Source organism: Streptopelia decaocto, assembly GCF_964273445.1.
Source record: "Streptopelia decaocto genome assembly, chromosome: 18".
Taxonomy (NCBI): Eukaryota; Metazoa; Chordata; class Aves; order Columbiformes; family Columbidae; genus Streptopelia; species Streptopelia decaocto.
Window position 1 is genome coordinate 1,436,161 of NC_138673.1, and position 24,997 is coordinate 1,461,157.

At 46.6% G+C, this 24,997-nt stretch overlaps 1 protein-coding gene across 3 annotated transcripts in view; it reads left to right on the forward strand.

Annotated features, from left to right (window-relative positions):
• Window positions 1-24,997, forward strand: part of LOC309447491 (S-adenosyl-L-methionine-dependent tRNA 4-demethylwyosine synthase TYW1-like) — a 109,274-nt gene that overhangs the window by 37,077 nt on the left and 47,200 nt on the right. For all 3 annotated transcript variants that reach the window (XM_082068171.1, XM_082068169.1, XM_082068170.1), the window contains exons 10-13: window positions 2,717-2,835; window positions 11,186-11,295; window positions 16,937-17,114; window positions 21,917-22,052. In XM_082068171.1, the coding sequence (XP_081924297.1) occupies window positions 2,717-2,835; window positions 11,186-11,295; window positions 16,937-17,114; window positions 21,917-22,052 (543 nt within the window). The remainder of the gene's footprint in view (window positions 1-2,716; window positions 2,836-11,185; window positions 11,296-16,936; window positions 17,115-21,916; window positions 22,053-24,997) is intronic.

Consider the following 24,997-nt stretch of genomic DNA (forward strand, 5'->3'; position numbering starts at 1 on the left):
GGGGATAGGTCTTATTTTGGGGATAGGTCTTATTTTGGGGATAGGTCTTATTTTGGGGGGAAGAGGGTATATAGGAAAAAACCCCATCCTCCAAGCCCTGCAGTTGTGTATTGTAGGCTGAGTAAGCCAGGAGCTTTTCACGTATTTTGCAAACTTAAAAACATTCTCGGCAGAGGCACAGAGAACAAACTTCAGCCCTTTTGCTGTTTTGGCTGTTCTGTGCAATCCCTGAGACACTCAGAAGTCAAAAGCTGATCTATAATGTCACACATTTGGGGAATAACATTGATTTTTAACACACTAAAGCCTTCAGCATTTGTGGGATGATGAACCATGGGAGTCATGGCCTTGTTAAAATGCCGGCGCATCTCTGATTCTGGGGCTGTGATCGGTGCCTGGATCTCTCAGCTCTTTTGCTGCATGATTAACGTTGTTTCTTTTGGAAGAGAGCTCTTGGAATGGCAAATCACCAAAGCGGGCGGCTGCAGCGAGGTTTGTGTGTTGAAATGCCTACTATCAATGAATTACACAGAATCCCAGAATGTCAGGGGTTGAAGGGACCTGGAAAGCTCATCCAGTGCAGTCCCCCCATGGAGCAGGAACACCCAGATGAGGTTACACAGGAAGGTGTCCAGGCGGGTTGGAATGTCTGCACAGAAGGAGACTCCACAACCTCCCTGGGCAGCCTGGGCCAGGCTCTGACACCCTCACCAGGAAGTTTCTTTTCAAATTTAAGTGGAACCTTTTGTGTTCCAGTTTGAACCCACTGCCCTTTGTCCTATCATTGGTTGTCACCGAGAAGAGCCTGGCTCCATCCTCCTGACACTCACCCTTTATATATCTGTAAACATTAATGAGGTCACCCCTCAGTCTCCTCTTGTCCAGCTCCAGAGCCCCAGCTCCCTCAGCCTTTCCTCACACGGGAGATGCTCCACTCCCTGCAGCATCTTGGTGGCTGCGCTGGACTCTCTCCAGCAGTTCCCTGTCCTGCTGGAACTGAGGGGCCACAACTGGACACAATATTCCAGGTGTGGTCTCCCCAGGGCGGAGTAGAGGGGCAGGAGAACCTCTCTGACCTACTGACCACCCCCTTCTAACCCACCCCAGGTACCATTGGCCTTCCTGGCCACAAGGGCCCAGTGCTGGCTCATGGTCACCCTGCTGTCCCCAGGACCCCCAGGTCCCTTTTCGTGCACTGCTCTCTAATAGGTCCTTCCCCAACTTATACTGGAACCTGGAATTGTCTCATCAAAAGGCAGAAGAACCCATTGCTGTGCTGTCATGAGTATCTGTGAGATCCCACTGATGCTTCTGCTGTTTATTGTTACAAATATTTTTCTCTTCGATCATTTTTAGTGTCAGAGAAGGTCCTGAAATGTTTAAAGCAAAGCTTGTCAAAGTTCATCAATGCTGTGACAGAGAGAAAGCCCAAGAACCTATTTTTATTAAAGAACAGAATTTAATGCAGCGCTGTGAAGCCATTTCACAAAATAAATAGCAGCTCTGTGTGCTCAGATAGGACCCTACTATTTTTAGCTTAAGCAGGAATCAAATGTAAAGGGTTCTACAAAATTGAGCTGAAATTGGTTACAGGCAGCGGCCTTGACTCTGATTCACACCAGTGTGTGAATATCGTCTGACGGCTTGTTTGAGATTCGTATCAGCAGAAAGCGGGAGCAGGGCTATGAGGATCAGTAGTAAGTGGAGTTTTAGTGATATCTCAAATTAACACAATTGTGTTCGTCATATTCTGGGAAAGGGCAGAAAACCTGCAAATTTTAGGAAGAGCCTGATGTGCCTGTCTTATGAAATCTAAACCATAATTTGCTCTCCTAGAGTCTGAATATGCTGAAATCTCTATTGTTTGACAGATTAGTAGAAAATCCAGCATTTTCCATTTGGTTTAATCTTCCAACTGTGCATCTGTCAGGAGTTACCTGCATGTTTTCTTTCCCCGCTGCTCGGTGGAGACTTTCTCTTGGATCACTAAGACTCTTCAGGTAGAGGAAGGTAGATTAAAAGTGACTCTGTCATATTGTAAATTTTCTCTCGAGAGGAGTAAAGATTCCTTCTCATTTATTATTATTTAACTGCGATAATGGCAGGCAGCCTTTGCTCCAGGCAACTCGCATGCTAAATAGGAGCTGGATCCCAGTGGGAGCCGCCAACTGGTGTGAATGAGGGTTTATAAGGTCGGAGTATTTATTTAATTTAGCGCTAGAAGAAATAGTCTACTAGACAAATGAAAAGAATTGAGTGTTCAGTGATGCAGCCTGGAAATTGATCCTTTTTGCACTTTTGTGGGCTTTTACAGTAATAGTTCCTGCAGTTTAAGTGGCTTCACTTGCTTTCTTTTGTCGGCTGATTCAGGAAAGCACGTGGTCCTGCTGGGGTGTTGCGAGTGAGAAGTTATTATGTTAAAGTTTCTTTCCTCTAAAGCAGTTGTAAATTTAACACCATAAATGCCTGGTTTCTGTAAGGACTTATATAATCAGTCTGTATGCTGATCTGTGTGCTTGGAATTTCTTCATCTGTCATTATTCAAGCTTGTTCCGCAGCTGTGACCTCGCTGCGGGACTTTGAACGCTGAAGTTACCGGTGACTCGGAGCTGCAGATGTGCCCAGGGAGCAGATGTCAAACCTTGGCGCTCGCTTTGGTTACGGACGGTGTGTTTTAACTTTCTCGGTGTCTGTCTGTGTCTTTCTCCGCTGTCAGTCGATGCTTCGAGGCCGAGGCGGCTGCTACAAACACACGTTTTACGGAATCGAGAGCCACCGCTGCATGGAGGCCACGCCGAGCCTGGCTTGTGCAAACAAATGCGTCTTTTGCTGGAGGTAAAATACTGGCACAGTTTTACCTTGGGTTGGATGGGGTTTGTTCCACTCAGCCCTTGTCCTGTTCCTCAAACCCAGGGTGGTGTTGTTTTTGTGCTGTTTTCACTTGGAAATGGGGGGAGGAAGAGTTTGGAAGGGAGCGTTGCTCCCCCTTCCCTGGTACCAGGGAGCTGGGGGGTGGATTCAACATCTTGGGGGGCTGAAGAGAATCCATGGGCTCCTCAGTGCCACCTCCCCTAGAGCTGGGTCCTCTGTAGCCAGGTCTTGGGCCCCAGAGCATTGAGACTGGTTGGGGACCAGTGGAAGGAAGAATCAGGGAGGCAGGAGACAGACCCTGTTCCATCTGCTGCCCTGCAAGTCCCAATGCTGCCTGTGCTGAGTGCTTGGTAGAGGTTTGGTTCCCTCTGGAGGTCACTGGGACTCCCTGTGGCTCCTGGTGCTCTGGAGAACATGGGCTGGCTCGTGTTCTCACTACAGGAAAGACCTTGAGGTGCTGGAGCGAGTTGAGAGATGGGAACGGGATCTGAACTGGCTGGATCGATGAGCTGAGGCCGGTTCTCTGAGGTTCAACAAGGCCAAGTGCTGGGTCCTGCACTTGGGTCACAACAACCCCGTGAACTCTACAGGCTTGGGGAAGAGCAGCTGGAAAGGAAAAGGACCTGGGGGTGTTAGTGACAGCAGCTGAACATGAGCCAGTGTGTGCCCAGGTGGCAAAGAGGCCACCAGTATTCTGGCTGGTACCAGCACTGGTGTGGCCAGCAGGCCCAGGACAGTGACCGTCCCTGTGCTGGGACCTGCCGAGGCGAAATCTCGAATCCTGGGGTCGGTTTTGGGTCCCTCACACCGAGAAAGGCCTTGAGGTGCTTGAGTGAGATGAGAGAAGGGAACGGAGCTGGTGAGGGGCTGGAGCACAAGTGTGATGGGAGCGGCTGAGGGAGCTGGGGGGTTCAGCTGGAGAACAGGAGCTGAGGGGAGACCTTCTGATCTCTGAACTGCCTGAAAGGAGCTTGGAGCCAGGGGGGTCGGGCTCTGCTCCCCAGGAACAAGCGCCAGGAGCAGAGGAAACGGCCTCAAGTTGCGCCAGGGGAGGCTGAGGTTGGATGTGGGGAACAATTTCTTCCCCAAAGGGCTGTGGGGCATTGGAACAGGCTGCCCAGGGCAGTGCTGGAGTCACTGTCCCTGGAGGGTTGGACAGACGGAGATGAGGTTCTCAGGGACATGGGGTAGTGCTAGAGTTAGGTGATTATTGGACTCAATGATCTTAACGGTCTCTTCTAACCAAAATGATTCTATTCTGTTCTACGTTCTACAAAGCCACCAAGGTACTAAACAATATGTATTTGTTTTGAAATTCGCCCATTTTTCTCACTGAAACTACCTTTACCCCCACCAGTTCTGTTGTGTTCTCAATGAGTGAAAACTGATGACTTAGTAACTGTTGCCTTCCTAAAACAGTAGCTAATAAATGACTTCTCATTTTAGTCAGTAAAGTGACCCCTTTTCTCAGAGGAATGACTTTGTTGTTAATTCTCTCAAGAAAATGAGCTTTGCGCTTACTCACCGGAACGCCGGGATCCCGAAGGAGGTTTGCGCAGGGCGGGATAGTGAGAGACCAGGAGGCTCAACAGAAATGGAATCAGTGACGTGAAAGCGAGCTGAGGGGGAGGACGTGGTTATTTTTTGAGCTCCTTTGTCTTCTACCTTTCTATCTAATTCAAACCATGTGGGCTGCGCTTCCTTTGGTACTGATGCCCACCCCAGGCTGCCAATAGCACCCATTCCATTGCTGAGCGTGGGTGTCCAGCATCCCAGTATTCCCATGCAAAACTGGCCAAATTCCGCTGAGTATCATTTTCTGTCTTTCATAGTCATCAGGCTTTAATAATCCAAATATTTCATGAGAATATTTAAATGGCACCCTCAGTGCAAAAGAACTGCTATAATTTAAAGCTGTCCTGCGTTAGACACTGGTCATCCTGTTAAGTTTGCATTTGGGAGTCTATTCCAAAATGTTAATTGGTGCCCTTGATGGGCTTTCAGCATCTCCTGGCTTGAGAGGACACAGAAAATGGCATGTTTAATGTGCAAGTTTTGCTGCTTTTCTTCAGAGCAATGTAATTACTGAGAACAGCGTGCTGCTCGTTCCTTGTCTCCGTGTATCGGCGAGCGATGGCGCATTGAGCTCTGCAGTGGTGACTGTACTGCCAGCAGGAATATTGCCGTGCAGATTATCGTCCCTCTGTCCCTGCACATAAGGTACATCATAAACAGCAAATCGAAAGCAATAACATCACCAGAATGAGGCGTTTTGTTCCTGGTGTTGCACTGCAGACTGTTCAGCACTGTTCCCCTTCGAAATGACCAAACTCGGGTAGTTCTTCGCAACCACCGGCGGTGTCTGGAGTATGGGATTGAATTAGGGAAGTCAAACGAGTAAATTGAGAAGTGCAGTAATTGGGATAAATAGCCATGTGTGACACTTACCGTGTGCCTCCAGCTCATCGTCCTGTAGCTGTTGTTTGTCACTTTGAAGAGGAGTCCTGGAAACAGGAGCCCTAATGATAACGAATGCTAGGGTGCTTATTTTACTAATGCTAACAGCCTGAATGCAAGGAAGCAGCTTTCCAGGGGACTGTGCTGAAAAATGCTCTCATTTATTATGTTTCAAATTGGATATTGGGATCAATTTCTTCCCCAAAGGGCTGTGGGGCATTGGAACAGGCTGCCCAGGGCAGTGCTGGAGTCACCATCCCTGGAGGGTTGGACAGACGGACATGAGGTTCTCAGGGACATGGGGCAGTGCCAGGGGTGGGTTATGGTTGGACTGCATGATCTGGAGGGTCTTTTCCAACCAAAATGATTCTATGATTATTGACCTGCTGCAGGTGAAATGGGTTGCAGCTGGTGGATTTTCCATATGCACTGCAGCTGCCTGTCTTCTCAGATCTCTGCTGAGCAGGAAGACTTAAAGGTTAATTTTGACACTCATCTCAAGTCTCACATCACGCACACCTTAAGCTTGATGTAAAGCAGAACTGAAGCTTTCTCTGCTTTGGTTGGTTATTCTTTTCTGGACCCTGTGGTCGGGGTGTTACAGCCTCTGTGTGGCTGTGAGCTGCACTGGTCATTTGATTTGGTGCAGGAAGACAGGAATTCCGTAGCCACACTCTTCTCTACTGGTTGCACGTCAGCACAGCTCACTAATCCTCCAGCGAGGACTATCTGTACGCTTTTTATTTTAAACCACGTTTGCAGGTTCTTAATCATGTAAGACTGAATGTAGAACTACATGGACCGGTGGGTGGGTAGGATAAACCTTACCTTCTATTAGCAGGTACCACCTGTGCCATTGGAGACGTACGAAGTGATAGTTTGGATCTACTGTTGGCAAAATGTTTCTAATACAAATTTTGTGCCTCGTTGTTCTCATCTCGTGCACTAAGTTGTAAATAAGGCAGCTGCAATTCTTTTTCTTGATCTCTTCTTTTAGGCTTTTGACACTTGTAGATTCTGCCAATGTTTCCAGCTCCCCAAGATCTCCGAGCTAAAGCCCAAGGAGCCTGTTTGTTTTCTCTGCATCACTTTGGCAAGAAATGCTGCAGTTCAGCCGCTTTCCTGGGAACTGGGTATCATTGAGTTTGCCTGGTTGTGACTGACACGTTTTGGCCCTGTACCAGATGTCACGGGTGGAGCCAGCATCCAAACACACTCAGAAAATTAGGGGTTTTATCTGAAAAATGTAGCTTGACTGTGCACTGGAGAACTTCCCCCTCATTCCTGGAAGTGCTACAGCCCTGGTAGGTGCCAAACATGCAGATTTAGCATGTGGCAGCTTTTTTGGAGGGCAGGAGAAGCAGATAATTCGTTGGTGTGGTTCCCTGCAAGGCAGCGCTTGTGCAGCATTGAGCAGAGCAAAGGGGAGAAAAAACCCACCTTAATTACTGCAACATCACTAAGTCATAATTCTCCCTAGAAAAATAGACTGAAAGGATCCATTATTGCTCTCAGCTGGTCTTGCTGCATTTGTAGTGTCTCTTTAGCTTAATTGTCTAAATAGAAATGTGCGAGTGACCAAATGTTTTAATCAATTAGAGCAAGTGTGGGGACTGAGGGTTTCTGACACTGTTGCGGCACAATCACCAGGCAAACCTGATTTGATTGTGTTTTCTGGCTGAGTGTCTAAAGCCCAATCAATTATTGCGGAGAGATGGAACAACTAAATAAGATTTAAATTAATAGGGTTTATTATTTTTACATCTGAGGAGGCGGCAAACCAGACAGGGTGAAATATCCTGTAAAGAAATGGGTTCATATTTCTTCTTCTGTAACTTTATGGTGTTTATACCTGTACTTGGATGTTCAGCTCTAACTTACAGACAACAGCTGAATTTCTGTTCAGATGAGCTGAATAAATGTGTGGCCAAAAGCCAGTGATCACAGTAAGCCCTGCAAAATGAAGAGATGAATAACAGGAGAGCTAATTAATGAGGTCTTTTAAAAAAACTTAAGAAGAAACCGAAAACATAGATTAAAACAGAAGTTTCTTCTCATTAAGTAACTTGACTCAAGGGCCTAAATTCTTCAGGGAAATATGAAATATTATGATATTAAAGGAGTCAACACTGCAGGTTTGTGAAACTTAGAACCTCAGCCTGAAAGTTTAGAGTCTCTGTCCATCTCCAGCCACCAGTCCTTGTTCTGCTGAGTTAATAATCTCTTCTCCCAGTGTTTCAATCTGCTTATTTTTTGTTTCCAGAATTAATAATTGTGACCCAAGCTTCCATCTTTCCTTCAGATTAGATTATTTACTGGTTTCTTTGGACCTGCCTGTCTTCCAGGAGCTCTTGAAATAACCCTCTAGATGGGGTGAGGGACAGGACATGAGAGAAAACACCTAATTCATGCCCCTGTGAATGGGGAAAATGAAGTCTTGGTGCCTTTCTGTGCTGCTCTGCCAGCGCTGTAACAACCTGAGGCTTTTCTAGGAGGAAAAGTGAACGTGGTCGGTGGGGTGAGATGGGTACGGACCCTGGTGACCGGATCTGCTGGGTGCGTATGTGTGTGGGTTTACCCATCCAAGTGACAACATTGCATTTAAATTAAACATCTCTGACCTGTTCTCTCCCTACTCCAGTCTGGGCTCTTCCCATTGCCATCCGGAGAAAGGAGAAGGTGCAAACAGGTCTGTTGTTATCACAGAGAAACACTAAACATTGTGCGTTGGACAAGCTTTTTCCTTGGTCTTATTGCTCACATCATTATAGGGAAAAATCTTCCTTGTTAGCGCTTTTGGATGTCCTTTGTTAGTTTTATCTGATTTTCTGCCTTGACCTTTCCGATTATGACCCTGTGTTCTTGTGCTTTTCCTTTTATTTTTGGCTGGAGGATCACAAGGTTGCAGAAGAGCCTGTGACTCTGCCAGATTGGTTTCTTGTTACTCTTCCCATCTTTGCTTTATTATTGGTACCGTTTGCACTTAATAGGGTTTAAAAAACTGCCAGTTGTCCTCAGCTCCTTTGCCCTTCAACTGTTCTCCTCTGGGATCTCACCTGCTGGTTCAGGGAAGTCTCATTTCTTGAGTTTTTGTGTTTGTTGTTCTTCTTCTCCTTCCCTGGTCACCACCACCAGCATCTCCCCACCTTCCTGGTCCCCACCAGGTATCAACATCAATCACTACATCACTGGAGTCAATGATACTTTATACCTGTGCTGCATTTTCCTTTGAAGTTTCTTCCAAGGCTCCACAGCACTAAGCATTGCTCATGGAACAGAGCAACCACTGTAAGAGGGGATAAAGCAAAAGCTGATAAAAATAATACCCAAGTGATTGGGGAGGGGGACGCGCTGCTCTGCCAAAGCAGATGCACCTCCACTAAAAATGAACTATTCTGCAGGCATCTGGGAGAAGTCTCTAATAAAATAAGGGCTCAGCGATCATGAGACTTCTCTAATAAAAATCTTTCTGCTGTGGGGGGTTTTGAGTGAGAATTTTTGCTTATTTTTGGAAGGGCAGCAATATTGTGCACAGTTACCTGCTCAAGAACTGAGTAGCTGGAGAGGCGGATGCTGCAGGGGGTCACAAGCCATTGCTTTTCCCCCCTTATAGAAATAAAACTGCTTTTTGTCAAATAAGCTGATTTGTAGACATGACCTGGTATGTTTATTAAACAGTTGGAATGTGTAAAAATTCAAGGACTTCTAGACACTAATAATTAATAGCTGTCCAGTGTGCCTCAAGAGCCTATTGATTTTTCTGCCAGCTTGCTCTATTAAATATACAAGGTACAAGTTATGTAGTTAAACATGTAAGAGTTTTATAAAGGCCTTTTTATAGTTGGCATTCAGAAAACTTCCCATATTAGCAGACAGAAAAAATAAAGGGAGATTCAAAAAGCAAAGCTGTTGTAGCTTAAAGGATCTTTGAGATGGTAAAGTTGTTTGACAGCAGTGTTTGAATCTTTGCTCGAAGTGGATGGAGAGATGTTGGGGCCAAAGGGCTGTTTTTATTGCTGTCAGGTATAGAATTAAGTAGGACTTAGCGTGAAGCTGCAGGTCTTTCTCACTTGGAGAAATTAATGGGAGTCTTTTGATTGTTTTCAGCCAGCACCACACCAACCGTTTTGGTTTTGAGAAGGTGCTTCCCTCTGTCCGTCCTCCTGCAGTTAAACACGGGGGTCATGTCCTGCTACCTGTGGAGCTGGAAGGCTGAATGCAGCAGGTGACCCTGTGGTTGTCTCCATGGCCAACTTCCAGGGCTGATGGAGAGCAGGATGGGAAACAGATCAGCTGGTCAGAAAACAGGTTCAGGACTGTGTGTTGCTTCATCTTGTTTTCTTGTCCAGAGCATCTTAATCCAATAGGGCTATTTTGAATCACAGAATCCGTTTTGGTTGGAAAAGACCCTGGAGTTCCTAAACATGGGGCTGACCCTGCAGAGCGCTGCTTCCACCTGGGATCACAGGAGCAGCCTCCAGCTCTTGTTGGCTTCTTTTATTCATGTCTGGTTGTTTCCCAAACAGTCATAGAATCCTTTTGCTTGGAAAAGACCCTCAAGATTAAGTCCAACCATAACCGACCCCTGGTACTGCCCCATGTCCCTGAGAACCTCATGTCCATCTGTCCAGCCCTCCAGGGACGGTGACTCCAGCACTGCCCTGGGCAGCCTGTTCCAATGCCCCACAGCCCTTTGGGGAAGAAATTGTTCCCCACATCCAACCTCAGCCTCCCCTGGCGCAACTTGAGGCCGTTTCCTCTGCTCCTGGCGCTTGTTCCTGGGGAGCAGAGCCCGACCCCCCTGGCTCCAAGCTCCTTTCAGGCAGTTCAGAGATCAGAAGGTCTCCCCTCAGCTCCTGTTCTCCAGCTGAACCCCCCAGGTCCCTCAGCCGCTCCCATCACACTTGTGCTCCAGCCCCTCACCAGCTCCAATGCTCTTTACATGCACAATGTCTTTCTTCTTCAGACGACACTCCACATATGCTACTTTCCATTAATTTATTTTATGAACCGTGATGGAGTTTGTAGGAGAAAAGTGGAGGAGTTTTTGTATCATATTTTGGAAAAAAAGCAGGAGAAGACACAACAGGGAGGGGGAAGCACAGAAATTCTTTTTTTTTTTTTTTTTTTTTTTTTTTTTTTAAGGATGATACTTAAAGGCTGAATTTTTCCTAGTTTGATATCAAAGTGCAGCAAGGTTAATGGGAAATTCCTCGCACAGGGAGAGGATGGTGCCCTTGGACAGATTTTCTCTGGGTTGTTTGTCCAGGTGTGAGTCCAATGGGAACCACACCAGCTGCTTTTAGTATTTTATTTGCTGGTTGGGGTACAGTTTTTTCCACGTGACTTACAATGGCTGTAATATCCTCTCATGCTAATCAAATAAGGAATGGGGAGAAACTCCATGGGTCTTGTTACTAGAGCGTTACATGGAGATTGGGTGAGAAACAGATCCTGCGTTTCTCAGGGTGGCAGTTGGTGCACTTGCAATGGAACTAAAAATGGCTCAGGGACCTTCTTTTTCCAGTGCTTTGTGCAGCAGGAGGTAGAACCAGGTTTCCTTTCTTTACAGAGGTCTTTCTGGCTGTGGAGCATTGTTTTAGCTTAGAAACCTTTTATCTGTGCATCCGAATAGGTTTGTGATGTTCAATATATGCTGCAAGGTCCATTCTTGCTTCTGGGGAGAGCTGGAAGGACAGAGGGATGAGAATGGTGTTCAAAGGTGACACCTGAATGCTGTGTCAGAAGCAGGATATTGCTGTGAATTTCTTGTTGCTTTTAATGTTATTAAACAATGCCAAAGTCTCCGGGGTGAAAGACCTTCCATGTATGTTCCAAATAACTCTCTTTCCTTCAGACATCACACAAACCCAGTGGGCACAGAGTGGCGATGGAAGATGGACCAACCTGAAATGATCTTGCAGGAGGCTCTTGAGAACCATCGCAATATGATCAAGCAGTTCAAAGGTAACTTCTCCCACTCTTTCCCTGTCAATGATGCCTTTGGAACTGGCAGTAAGGTCTTCAGAGCATCGATTAAAAACGTTCTGATCATCTGTGAAGTGCTGGGAAGGAGGCATGAGGTTTATAACATCAGAAAGACGGGTGAGTGAGGAAAAGCTTTTGTGGCAAACAACGTTTTCCAAGATGTTCTGCCTTGTTTTTTATATTAGAACCTAAGTTGGCCATTGAGTATCTGCTGTTGCCTTCGAGGGAGCAGGTTGGAGTTGCCTTGTGTGCATCTTGGTCATTGTCACGTCCTTGGTGTGCACGGAGGCTCCTGTGGTGTTTAGAGTTGGCCTGGATGACGAGGAATCTTGATTATCTTATGTAAAAGTAAGGGCAGGTAGAAGGCAAAAGGAATCAGCTCTAACCTGATAGAAAACACACTGCCCAGCCTTAATCCCCCGGGAGCTCTTGTGTCAGCTCTGGAGCTTCTTGATTGTGTTTTGGTCATTAATGAGCGAGCATCCAGAGTATTATTATTTTCACAGGAATTACTCGGTACATCTGTTTGTGACTGAAGCTGCAGTTACACAGCACCTCTGAACAGTGCTGGATTTTCCTTCTTGTAGGAACTCCTTCTAAGTTTGTTGTTTATTTATTACATATCTATATCTTCATGTGTAGATGCCTGGTTTTCTTTATTTCTTTCCCAATGTTCTGAACTTGGTTTCCATGCAGGGTCAGCTCTACGGCTTCGCTCTCCCCAGTGGCAGCAGAAGGGAACAAGGAATCTGTAAAACGTGCGAGATGAGCCTCAGGCTTGGCTGTGGTTTTGGGAACCTGCTTGTTTATGTTGGCTGCGTGCAGAGAGAACCCAATGGATTTAAAACGTGACAGGCAAAAACAAACCCCAACCTTCTGTCGGTAGCGCGGAGAGGCTGTGTCTCATTCACTGGGGTTATAAAATAGGCAGAAAAATAACTCACGCTAGGGCCTCATGAGCTTTATTTTCATCACGTGGCTGGTTTGAATCAACTTGCGCTGTCGGACCAGCAGCTCTGGCCACGTGTGGTGTGAAGTGATGAGCAGATCTGTGTGCAGCTGATGGTGGAATACTGAGGTTATGCTTGTAAAAGCTGGTGCGGGTGATGGGCGTGTTGCCGTCCATGGCAGAAATGGGTGGTGTTTGCACGAAGGAAAGGTGAAAAGCAAGTTATTTTGCAGATGCTCTGCTGCCTGCTGAAAGCTGAGTGCAGGAATCTGTTTAAACCCAGCGTCAGACTAAGGAATAACCCTGTCCTTCCCTTACCATGCTCTGCTGTCTTCCTGAAAAGGAAAGATGATAGATGGACTTCACAGCATCTGAAAATATTCCCAAGGTATCAAGAGGCCTGTAAGGACATCCCAATTATCTCTTTTTGGGGCTTATTTTCCATTAGATTTGTAAATATTCCCTGAAACTTGCATGTGCATCCTGAGCACAGTTACACTTCACCTGAAACTGGGAAAGGAGAAAGACCAAAAAGGCTCTGGACTAGAACTGAGCTGCAAAGTGGAAAAAGAAAAGATGTGTTACCTTTTCAGAGTGATAGATGGCAACATGCTTCCTGTCTTGGGAGCCTCAAAGCAAGAAGGTTTATTAAAGGGAAGAAAAATCAGTAAGAAAAGCCCAGTAGGTCGCTGTTACACTTAGTGAATTTTACGTCGTCGCTTCCCTGAGGTGCGTGTGAAAATATTGTTAGAGTAGAATCAGTGAAAGCAAAATTGAGTTGAAATGCTGTGGTGAGCTGAAGGCAGGGAGATGAAGTAGAAGATGCCGGGTGTCTTGCCGGCCGTGTGTCCCCGTGTGTGGGATGGAAATGCCTCGGGCAGGAGACACGACTGGCTGTTACACTTCAGCAAGCTTAGCAGAGCTCCACAAATAGAAGGTTGGATTTTATTATGATTTGAAAAGAAGAAAATGAACACCAAAACCCTACAAACCAAGCCAAGGCTTGAGCAGTGCGATGGATGAGGTTGTTTTGGTGCAGCTGGGCAGGGACAGGGACTCCTGAGTTGGGATTTTCCTGCAGGGTGATGAGCACGTCCGAGATGTGTGAACCTCAACCACACCATTTGGGCTCCTGGAGAAGAGCAACGTGGGGAAAAAGTCTAAGCTAGAGAGGCCTTGAGGCTGTTGAATGCTACCCAGATAATACCCAAAGCAATTTGAATTGATTGGTACTACAGCTTTCAGGTACACACATACCCACATCTTTGTGTGCCAAAGGAAACGGTGAGCTCATCTGATGCTTTATTAATTGCATGCATTGTAGGAAAATACAGATCTTCTTGTGCTGCCATCCAGCAAGACCTCAACAGGCTGGAGAGCTGGGTGGGGAGAAATTTAATGCAATATAACAAGAGCAAGTGTAGGGTCTTGTATCTGGGCAGGAATAACCCCAGGTTCCAGTATAAGTTGGGGAAGGACCTGTTGGAGAGCAGTGTAGGGGAAAGGGACCTGGGGGTCCTGGGGACAGCAGGGTGACCATGAGCCAGCACTGGGCCCTTGTGGCCAGGAAGCCAGTGGTACCTGGGGTGGATTAGAAGGGGGTGGTCAGTAGGTCAGAGAGGTTCTCCTGCCCCTCTGCTCTGCCCTGGGGAGACCACACCTGGAATATTGTGTCCAGCTGTGGCCCCTCAGTTCCAGCAGGACAGGGAACTGCTGCAGAGAGTCCAGCGCAGCCACCAAGATGCTGAAGGGAGTGGAGCATCTCCCGTGTGAGGAAAGGCTGAGGGAGCTGGGGCTCTGGAGCTGGACAAGAGGAGACTGAGGGGTGACTCATTCATGGGGATCAAGATGGAAAGGGTGAGTGTCAGGAGGATGGAGCCAAGCTCTTCTCGGTGACCACCAGTGACAGGACAAGGGGCAATGGGTGCAAATTGGAACACAGGAGGTTCCACTTAAATTTGAGAAGAAACTTCTTCCTGGTGAGGGTGGCAGAGCCTGGCCCAGGCTGCCCAGGGGGGTTGTGGAGTCTCCTTCTCTGCAGACATTCCAACCCGCCTGGACACCTTCCTGTGTAACCTCATCTGGGTGTTCCTGCTCCATGGGGGGATTGCACTGGATGAGCTTTCCAGGTCCCTTCCAACCCCTGACATTCTGGGATTCTGTGTAATTCTTAGGGACCCTCCATCCTATAGTATATCCTAGAGGATAGCCATCTACTCTGTAGTAGTCCTGCATGTGTTTATACAATTATGTCATTTTCTCTTTTATTGTTGCTGGTTTTGGAGACCATAGATGTTTGTTAATGTCACATCATTCTCCTTTAAAGTAACTGATGGAGAGACATCTCACTGGTAGGGAGCGAAGGCAGGAAGGTGTGAAGCAGTTTCTTTGATGGATGCATTTTCTAGGTGGTGACCAGTAAATCTCTGTGTCCTTGCAAAGGGCACACACAGAATGGAACCATCATTCAAATATAGGAGAGTGGGAGTCTCTGATAATACAGCACTGATCTGACATGGGGAAAACTGCAGAGGAAAAAAAAAACATGACCTGAACTAAGAAATCTTCAGAGTGGATAAAACAGGTTCCCTGGGTCACTGGGGCACTGGTGGTGACTGGGACTTGCAGAGGGGCACCCAAAGTCACCAGCCCATCTCTCTAGGGTGATGTGCCAGATAGATGGTGCTTTTCTTTCCCAAATTAAAGTGCACCAGTAGGAAGGCAGCTGGAATCAGCTTTCCAAAGGAGATGTGCTGATCCAGGGCAGTTTGGCTGCGTCCTGTGCTGGGACCGGAGCTCGGCAGGAGCTGGGAGCTGCTCACGCTGCCTCTTGCTGCGGCTTCTCACGTTCCTGCAGCTCCAGGCTCCTGGTTGGACCTGCCTCGTGCCCAGCAACATCTGCCAGCCGCTGCATTGGCTGGAGTTCATTGCCTGAAGACACAAAGAGGCTCATCTGCAGGAGCAGAGGCCAAGCGCCGTATGGTACAACAGCCAAAGTGCAGGGAGTTCATGTGCTCCCTGAAAAATCCCACTAATCCTGTTGAGTTCATCCCTGTCTAGCTTGTGATTTATGTGGTCAAATGATTGTGTATAAAACCTCTACCCTCCTCTGGAGCGTGTTTACTATATACCACATTTGCTGTAAGCTGTTTTGAGAAAGTTACTCTGAAGCTTTAGGTGATGTTGAATATTTTTTCTGTCTGCTTATAAAGCTGGCACGGTAATTATCACAGTCCAATTGCAAGATGCTGAGAGAGAGAAATAAATGAATTCCAAAAATGACTTACAGTAGCTTTAGGAATACGAAAGTTAGTCCTTTAATCTCAGTGTGTGGTTCAGATGCTGCTTTCTTTTCAAATAAAGTTCTCATTTAGTGCTGTCAGGTTTCTGTGGAATAACCATTAGTCCTGTCACTTATTCTGGACTGAGCCTGACTGGTTTAAAATCCACTAAGCTTTGCTCTGATCCCAAACCAGCTTTTCTACGTGAGGCTAAAGCAATATCCACAAACACCTCTTTTTTATCTTGGCTTTGCAGCATAGCATGTAATTTTCTGTACTGCTCGAGCTCCAGCATCCAGGCAACAAGAGGTGAGCTGAGGACCTGGTTTCAAACTCAAGTCTCTGTTTATTTTTTAAAACCAGACTAACCCCCAGCCTAAAACCTCTGATATTATTTGAGTGCATCAAGGCATGTCAAGGAAATGTGAAGTGACATATTTGGAACAAAAGCCTGTTTGTCGTCAGATGATTTCACACAGGGTCCTGAGCGCTTGGTTGGATATGGATGGGCTGGAGGAGTATTTGCCTCTCCCATGGGTATAAGAAAATGTCTCAAATCGGTTAAACCAGCAGATGATGTTTTCACTGGGATGCTACAGTTGAGCTCCTTGTGTTTCCCTCCTCATTCTGCAATATCTCTCTCTGTTCAGGACGGTGTTGTGTGTTGGGTTTTCTTTTTGACCGCATCCTCTGGGGAGTTATATTTGATGTGGTTGAAAAGCTGATTTTAAAGCTGATAGTTAGCGCTGTGCTCAGTGAAGGGAGCCCAGTCCCTCAAGGGAATTGCTCTTTCGGGGGTGGAGGACCACGGTGGGTCAGTAGTGAAACAGATAGAACCTGGTTTTCCCACTTGAAGTGGCATTAACCTGGCTCTTTTTCTGTCTCAGCAGTCAAGTGGCATTGAGGTCTTGGCAATGGAAAGCTTGACTCAAATATTGCTGAATAATTCCTTGCAGTAGTTAGCAGGGCACACAAATCATAGAACTGTACAATAGTTTGGGTTGGAGGGACCTTCCCAGCTCCCCCAGTGCCCCCCCTGCCACGAGCAGGGACATCTTCACCAGCTCAGGTTGCTCAGAGCCCCGTCCAGCCTGGCCTGGGATGTCTCCAGGGATGGTTCAGCCACCACCTCTCTGGGTACCTGGGCCAGGCTCTCACCACCCTCAGGGCCAACAATTCCTTCCTCACATCCAGCCTGAATCTCCCTCCTTTATTTTAAAACCATCACCCCTTATCCTATAGTAATAAATCTCCAGGCTCTGCATGTCTGGGTGTTTGCTGGTTTAGGTTCCTGCAGTGCTGGCTCAGTGGGTGCTGGCTGGGACTTGGTGTTCCCCCTGGTTTGTGGGTTTTATTTCATTTAACCCTGTTTTCCCTCTTTTTGTTTCAGGCGTGTCAGGAGTGAGAGCAGATCGCTTGACGGAAGCAATGACGGCAAAGCACTGCGCGCTCTCGCTGGTGGGAGAGCCCATCATGTACCCAGAGATCAACCGGTTCGTGAAGCTCCTGCACCAGCACGGCATCTCCAGTTTCCTGGTTACCAATGCGCAGTTCCCAGATGAGATTAGGTGAGAGTTAGACAAAGTATCTCCCTACTAAAACTTCTGAGTGCTGCCCTGTGTTTTAGTCCTGTTTTCTCATTCACCAATATCAGCTCTGCATGAGCACTGACAACCTAAAAGCCGACTCGACATCTATTTGATTTTAACCTTCATCTCCCCATGCTCTTTCTCTCCCCCAGTTTGATTTTGTTTTCTCTATCTCTTAAACAAAGTGTGATTACTTCTGAAAGTGAAGAGAATGTAATAAAGTACCTCCCAGAGGTGTGAGGGAAGGAGAACAGCGAGTGAGCTGCGTTTTGTGCTTGGAGATGTCGATAACTGGTGTGAGTGTTCCCGACAGCGAGAGCAGGAGACCAAACTCATCAGTTGCCTTTTTGGGTTGTGTGCTTCTCGTGCAGTCTGATCTTTGTTCTAACTCCATCAGACCACCCATGAAGGCTCAGACTAAAGATCTGTCCAGCCCAGCACCTTGTGCGGGATTGGGAAAGGTGAAAGGTGCAGGCTCATCTGCAAAAGTGGGATCAGCTTTTTTTACCCCCCTTCTCAGAAGGGCTTGAGCTAAATGCTCAGAACATTTTAACGAATGCTGAGTCTTTGCAAATGCAAAGAATCCCTGTTTCTGATGTTCTGGAGCATCCAAACTGCTTTTAATGAAACCTGAGGCAAAGCAGGTGTGTGCTGTGAGGTGGTTGGGAACTCGTCACAGTTCCGTAAACTGATAATGCCGTGTCACGTCCCACCCAGGGTTATGAGTGAGGGGAGAAGTGATTCAGGTTTGTGGGTCCCCTTGGTTGGAAAACAGTACACATGGTGCTTAAGATCCGCAAATAAAAGGCTTTTATTTTGCAGCTTGGCCCAAATCATACATGATTTGGTGGCAGAAGGATTTATGTTATTGTAAGTTGAATTGGTAGACGTTAAAAATTTGCGGCAATGTGGGGCTCTAAGTCTTATGTTACTATGCTACTTAGAAAAAGGGAAGCAAAAAAAGTAAAAGTATGGGAAAGAACAAAAAGAGAGAGAAAGATTTCACCATCCTTACGGCTCAGTTTTATGAGTGATGGAGTTTGCAGTCTCAGCTCCAGTGATGTGCACCGTCCTCTGGTGTCTTGTTCTGTTCATGTGGGCACAGTGGGCCTCAGGATGGGTGGGTGCCCCGGTGCTTGCACAGGGTGGGTCTTTATAGCCCTCTCCATAATTTGTGGTCTTTTGTGGAGGTGTTATTGCGAAAGATGGGGTGACCTCATTAATGTTTACTGATTTATAAAGGGTGAGTGTCAGGAGGATGGAGCCAGGCTCTTCTCGGTGACAACCAGTGATAGGACAAGGGGCAGTGGGTGCAAACTGGAACACAGGAGGTTCCACTTAAATTTGAGAAGAAACTTGTTCCCGCTGAGGGTGGCAGAGCCTGGCCCAGGCTGCCCAGGGAGGTTGTGGAGTCTCCTTCTGTGCAGACATTCCAACCCGCCTGGACACCTTCCTGTGTAACCTCAGCTGGGTGTTCCTGCTCCATGGGGGGATTGCACTGGATGAGCTTTCCAGGGCCCTTCCAACCCCTGACATTCTGGGATTCTGTGAAAGATGGAAGAGTCTGGGGGAGGGTGGTTGTGAAAGAGCGACAAGTCTTGGGCCATGTTGAAGGGTCTCAGCTTTTCCCTTTGTGCCAGGCTGGGTGCATCAGAAGGTAGAGCCCTGTGCCACCTATATCACCAGCCGGCCTGGTCCGTGGCTCATTAGCTTGTCCTTGATAAATAAATCGCTATTCACCTTATACTGAGTGTCCCATCTCCTGTGGCTGCATGAACTGGTTTTGCCGCAATGTTTGAGCTGTTATCAGTCTCTGACACGCTGACCAAGTCCAACCCCGGGGTTACGTGAGTGTGTTGGCAGAGCTCTCCTTGGGTGGTTCGTCGTGTCGCTCAGTTTTACATTCAGCTCATCGCCTCCCTGTTCGCTCTGCTGGCAGCGCTTCCTTTTCCCTTCCCGTGGTCTGAATGTGGCAGCGAGAGGGAAGGGCATGTGGTTTTTTGAGGGAGTAATTATACACTACAAAGGCATTCCAAATGATTAAATAATTGTGTAATCAAGTTACTTTAAGTTATGTATTATGTGCCTGATAGACAGAAATTGCTCTTTCCTAAAAATAGCGTTGCAAGAAGAGAGCGCACATTATATTTTGAAGCTGTGCTTCTTAGGATCTGCTGAATGTTTTTAACAAGACACAAAAAAGTGATAAAATGCTAGTTTTGCTGCTTTAAAAATTGCAACTGATTTTTTTGGCTCATCAAAGCAAATGATTTGCGTAATATGGGAGCTGAAGTGCGCACCGAGCTCAGTTTCCTGACAAGCAGAGGGGAACTGTTGTCTGAAATAAGGAACACGAGCTCTGGTGTCCAGCCTGGTGCTGCCTGGGCCCTCCTCCCGACCCTCCTTCTCCTCCTGCATCTGGTCTGCAGCTTCACCTGCCTCCAGGGACACCCGTTTTTATAAACTGAATGAGGTTTTATAGCCCGTGGACTCATATTGAACACTCACCTGTCTCTTCTTCCTCCTCTTGTTTCTGATCAGTGGCTCTGAACAAGAACCCTTGTGTGCGTCTTCATTTCACACAGAATCCCAGAATGTCAGGGGTTGGAAGGGCCCTGGAAAGCTCATCCAGCCCAATCCCCCCATGGAGCAGGAACACCCAGATGAGGTTACACAGGAAGGTGTCCAGGCGGGTTGGAATGTCTGCACAGAAGGAGACTCCACAACCCCCCTGGGCAGCCTGGGCCAGGCTCTGCCACCCTCACCAGGAAGAAGTTTCTTCTCGTATTTAAGTGGAACCTTCTGTGTCCCAGTTCACATCCACTGCCCCTTGTCCTGTCATTGGTTGTCACCCAGAAGAGCCTGGCTCCATCCTCCTGACACTCCCCCTTTCCATATTGATCCCCAGGAATGAGTCCCCCCTCAGTCTCCTCTTGTCCAGCTCCAGAGCCCCAGCTCCCTCAGCCTTTCCTCACACGGGAGATGCTCCACTCCCTTCAGCATCTTTGTTGATTTTTGAGCATCAATAATAATAATGAACAGATGCTTTTTATTGCCCCTAAGCAAATGCTCATGTTTATTATAGTGATGTTTCTGGGTGTTGTATCATTGACCGGGCTGTGTCCTGTCTGCCTTGTGAAACCAGCTGGTGGCCTCAAGTCAGTTCATCTTTCTTGACTCGTACTGTGCTGCTTGCTCATGTTTTGTGCCCAAGTTCATATGTGGTAAACGCCATGAATTTGATCTCCTGGGTGTGATCTCGGCCAAGCGAACTTGAAAATTACAACTAAAAATTGAGGAACACTGGAAAATCCATCCTAGATTTGAGATCCTTGGAGAAGAGATGAGTTTTTCTTCGCTCATATTTTGAAAAACTCGCTCCATCTTCAGTGGGGCCCCATTAATTAGGCAAATGCAGCATTAAGTAAAGACAGGGTATTTTGGCTACATTCTTTGAAACGGAATACTTCAATCTGCTTAGGCCTGGAATATTTGGTCATTTTTGGAGATTGTGGTTTTGGGCCGCTGGTCCAGACAAGCTTGTTTGCAAAACAGGTGGGGTTTTTTTTAACCTAAAATATTAAATTTGCTCTGGGCTATTTCGTTCTTCTAAATATGCACAGAGAGAATATGTTTTAATAGCTTGAGTGCCCAAGGGAAGTGGATTTTTCTGGGCACAGAGCTCTGCTCGGTCTCATTCTGCACAGTCACTTTGTCACCTCTGGAGATGACAGGGGGTTGTTGTATTTTTTGGGTGCGCTGTTTGGCAGCTGAACAATAGTTTCTAATTTCTTCTCATCTTCTGTAAAGAACCAAATCAAGCTGGGACTGTAGCCTCCTCATTAACAGATTTCACACAAACCAAACCATCCTAAAAGTGTTAAAGCTGAAGAGCAGGATACTGTCACTTCATCTCGGTGACCCCGGGGTGGAAGATGCCACAAGAGGTGGATGTGTCTTAACTTAAACTCACTGGCTTTACCGGTGTTGTCTGTGAGCAGGGAGCTCGTTTCAGGTTGTTCCTCTCCATGCCCTTCGTTAGCCCTTTGCTAATTGCCTGCAGCATTTCGGCCTCTCCTGTGGTACCCGGAGGTGGTGGAAGGGATCGGGCTCAGCCGGCTCTTCACACCGCAGAGGAGGTTTAATCTCTTTAGAAGCTGTTGGGCTCACACCTGAACTCGATGTGACCAGAAAGACGATAAATACTGAGCTAAGAGCTTTGGAAGTGGAGGGAGAACACGTTGGGGGATTGTGGTTGGTTTTATTTTCCAAACAACTTTGATTTCCCTTGAAAAAAAAATCATCTCACTGTGTTGCCAGCTACAGGTCAGGTAAGTTCAATGTGTCCAGCAGTAGAAACTGGCTGAATTTGACTGTATTTCTATTCAATGGGATTATTTTTTCATAGATCAGGGCAAATAGAACTTGGGGAAGGGCCTGAGCTTTAAGTTTTTGAGCCATGTGCTGAGGAGTCTTGCGGTGAACCCCTGGCAGCCTTTGAGAAGCCATTTGGAATGTGTTGCAGCTTCAATGGGGTGAAATATGTTCCAGTACAGTGAACAGAAGATAATTAAAATGTCAGCCAAGGTCTCTGGATGTGACATTCTTAGCTTTGGGGTCCGTTATTTGTTGAAAGGGGGTTGTAACGTCACTTGGCAGAGAGGAACCACTGGACTTTTCCTACCAAGGCACATATGAAACGCAGGAGCTACAGGGAAAACTATCCAATTCAGCCAGTAGTCATGTCTGAAAACAATGATCCCCTTCTCTGTCTTTCCAAGGAACCTGGAGCCGGTAACGCAGCTGTATGTCAGTGTGGACGCCAGCACCAAAGAGAGCCTGAAGAGAATCGACCGGCCCCTCTTCAGGGATTTCTGGCAGCGCTTTCTGGACAGTTTAAAGGCCCTGTCTGAAAAGGTACCCCATTACCAGTGTATTTTTAAATACTTTTTTCTTCCTTCAGCACCTCACCTACTCAAAACAGAAGTAGAAGACTCGTGATGCTGAACACTGACTGTGTTCTCGGTGTGTTGGGAGCGTACTTACACATTCTGTATGTTAAGATGTATAAAGTGCAGCAAGTTTAATTGGTTTTCCATGCGGGGAGAAACTTAATGACAAAAGGAGAGCAGAATGTGTGTCAAATGGGACAGGAGACTCTGCTCTGAGTATAGGATGTTGCAAGAAATGAAGCGATTATAAAAGAATAGATTTCCTAATGAAGCATTTCCGCCAAAAGCAGTGAAGGGAAACTGGAAATTCAGGGAAGCTTAAGAGTCATAAACCCCCATGTGGCACTTAGTAGTGGTTCTAAAAGGTTCCCTTGAAACTGCAGTACGTAAAGGACATTAAAATGTGTGAAATGGAGTTTAGTGGCTTGATTTGCCTTCCTGCTACATAGAAATCTGATTGTTTCTGGAAGATTTAACCAAACTGGTAGATCATAGCAAGGGTGGCCCTTTGCACTGTCAGTGGTTTGTAGCAGTTTGTGTTTGAGACAATGACCTGAAGGCCCACAGGATCATGTCTGCTGCTGTGAGCTCAGAACTTAGCCTGGGTAACGGCTTTTGTAGTAATTAATGAAGCACTCATGGTCCTAGCATCACATGAATTAGTAAGAATAAGCATATCTTCCCTCTTTTATTCACTGGTACCGTGTTCTGATGGAAGCAAGTGCTTCTGTTTACCGACTTGGCAGAAGTTGACATGTTACCTGCTGGGATGAGCAGACAAGAGAGACTGTTTCATTTGAATAATGAGGTTTTTCTGCCTTCCGAGATGACAATGTTGGGCCATTTTCTGCCAAATTAGTCGATCAGGGCAACTCGCTGTAATTGAGCGATGCTTTTCTTCTGCGAAGACGTGTGAGTAGCTTGATCCAGGTGTTTGCGTGTGAGTGTGGTGGCTGATCTTGTTAAGCACAATCTCAGGCCAAACTCTGAGCTTAACTGAAATCAGGTGTAAACTTCCCAAGTTCTCTGTGAGGAGGCTGTGCAAGGAAGGGGAGCTCAACTATTGAAGGCAGAAATACCAAAAGAAGTCTTTTGGGAGCTTTTGCCCATCATTCCTTTCCTTCTGCCTCTCTTGACTCTGGGTAGGTTTGGTTCATCCATCACTGTGTGTTGGCAGAAATTTCCTTGCAAAGAAAGTATTGGCAGGTCTGTCCATACAGCTAAAAATACTCTGGTCAAGGTGAAGAGAAACTCAACCAGCAGATGCATTTTTTCCTCCTCTAAGCAACTGTGCTTTAAAGGGTCCTCGGAACACTGATAACCCAAGAGCCAGTTAATAGTTGCTCTGGTCGGTAAAGCTGTTCTTGCTCAGCTGTGTGTGGCATCGTCACGGGTGTGGGACACCAAGAAGTCTTGGGGAAGCTGCTGTTTTGTAGGTTTGTCTCTTAATGTTATACATGGTCCTGGTGCCCCAAAATTACCTTGAACTGCTCCTGGGCAGAAGCACCTTCTGTTTTATTTCCAAGCGCATCTCTTGGTGTTCACGGCTGATGTTGAGCACCGTTGTGTAGAACTTAGATGGACGGAAGGTGCTGAAAGCTGCTGTATCTGCTGATTCTTGAGAAATACAGCTCCTGTTTTAGAAAAGCCGGGTAAGCGCTGGTGCATCGTATTGGGCAAGTGATGCTGATATATCTGGAAACAAAATATGAGTCCCTTAATTTCACGCTGCCTGACAAACCATCCAGGCTTATTCAGTTCTCCTGAGACTGAGACAAGCTGGTGTTGCAGCTGATATGAGTCACTGCTAATAAGAATCATGGGTAGGTTTAGTCTCTGTGCATTAAAAAAAAATAAGTAAAAATGGGAGAAGGGAGTTATTTTAAAAACCACACGCTGTGTTTGCTGGTGGGTGTTTGGCAGAGCTGGTGTGTCTGGGCTCGGTGCTGCAGGGACGGGTCCTGCTGTGAAATGGGGATAATTCCAATAAGTGAGTGGGGAAGAAGGAAGAGGAGAGTCCACAGTCCCTGGGGAGAAAGGAGTGAGGATGCCCTTTGGGGCTGTGCTACCAAAACCCACACTGATTCTGGTAAAAATAGAAATGGCAGGGCCTGGGCAGAGAAATAGGTTTCAGATTGGTTGCCCTAGTGCAGGTAGTTAAACTGGTAATGGATTTCACAACGTTAGCTGGAGTTCTGCACAAAGTTCTTGAGCCCTGACTACCTAAAGGAGTGAATCAATAATGAATTGTTTCCGGTATGATTTGACAGCATCGTGCAGTGTCTTGGTGATCAGTTGCTACAGCGTTTTTTGGTGGAAGTTCAGGAATAAAAGATAAAAATCTGTGATATTTCTTCAGCAAACAGCAAGAAACCCCCTCCTTGTCCACTGCTATTTGGAACAAGTTTCATCCTTTTGTGGAGCGGTTCTCATTGAGGTGTTTTTTGTGTTAAATTTTCAATGCTGAGAAATGTTATTTGAGAGAGGAGTTTATGTTAAACAGCAGGTAGAGTCCCGGAAGGCTCCATTTGTTTCTTGTCATGTGTCTTCTTGCCCTCCAGATTAAATTGAGAGGAAAAAGACGTTAACGCGTGCAATTTAGAAAGTGCCCTTTCCAAATGTCACGTCTGAGGAGTCTTGTAGTCTGTGACAGCCTCGAGTTCATCAGGATGATTGAGAAGTGACTCAACTGGGTAGAAAAGTGCTTGGAGGAAGCACCGAGGATGTGAATCCTTGTTCTCGTCACAAGGAGGAGAAATCTCTGTTCCAGTGGTTGAAAGACGTTCCTTCCAGCTATTGCTGCTTCATAATCCTGAATCCAAATGGGAAATATGTACAAATTAATAACAAGGGTCCAGAAGCTCAGGAGGGAAGAGGTAGATTTTCCGTCTTGTGAACTGTATGATAAAA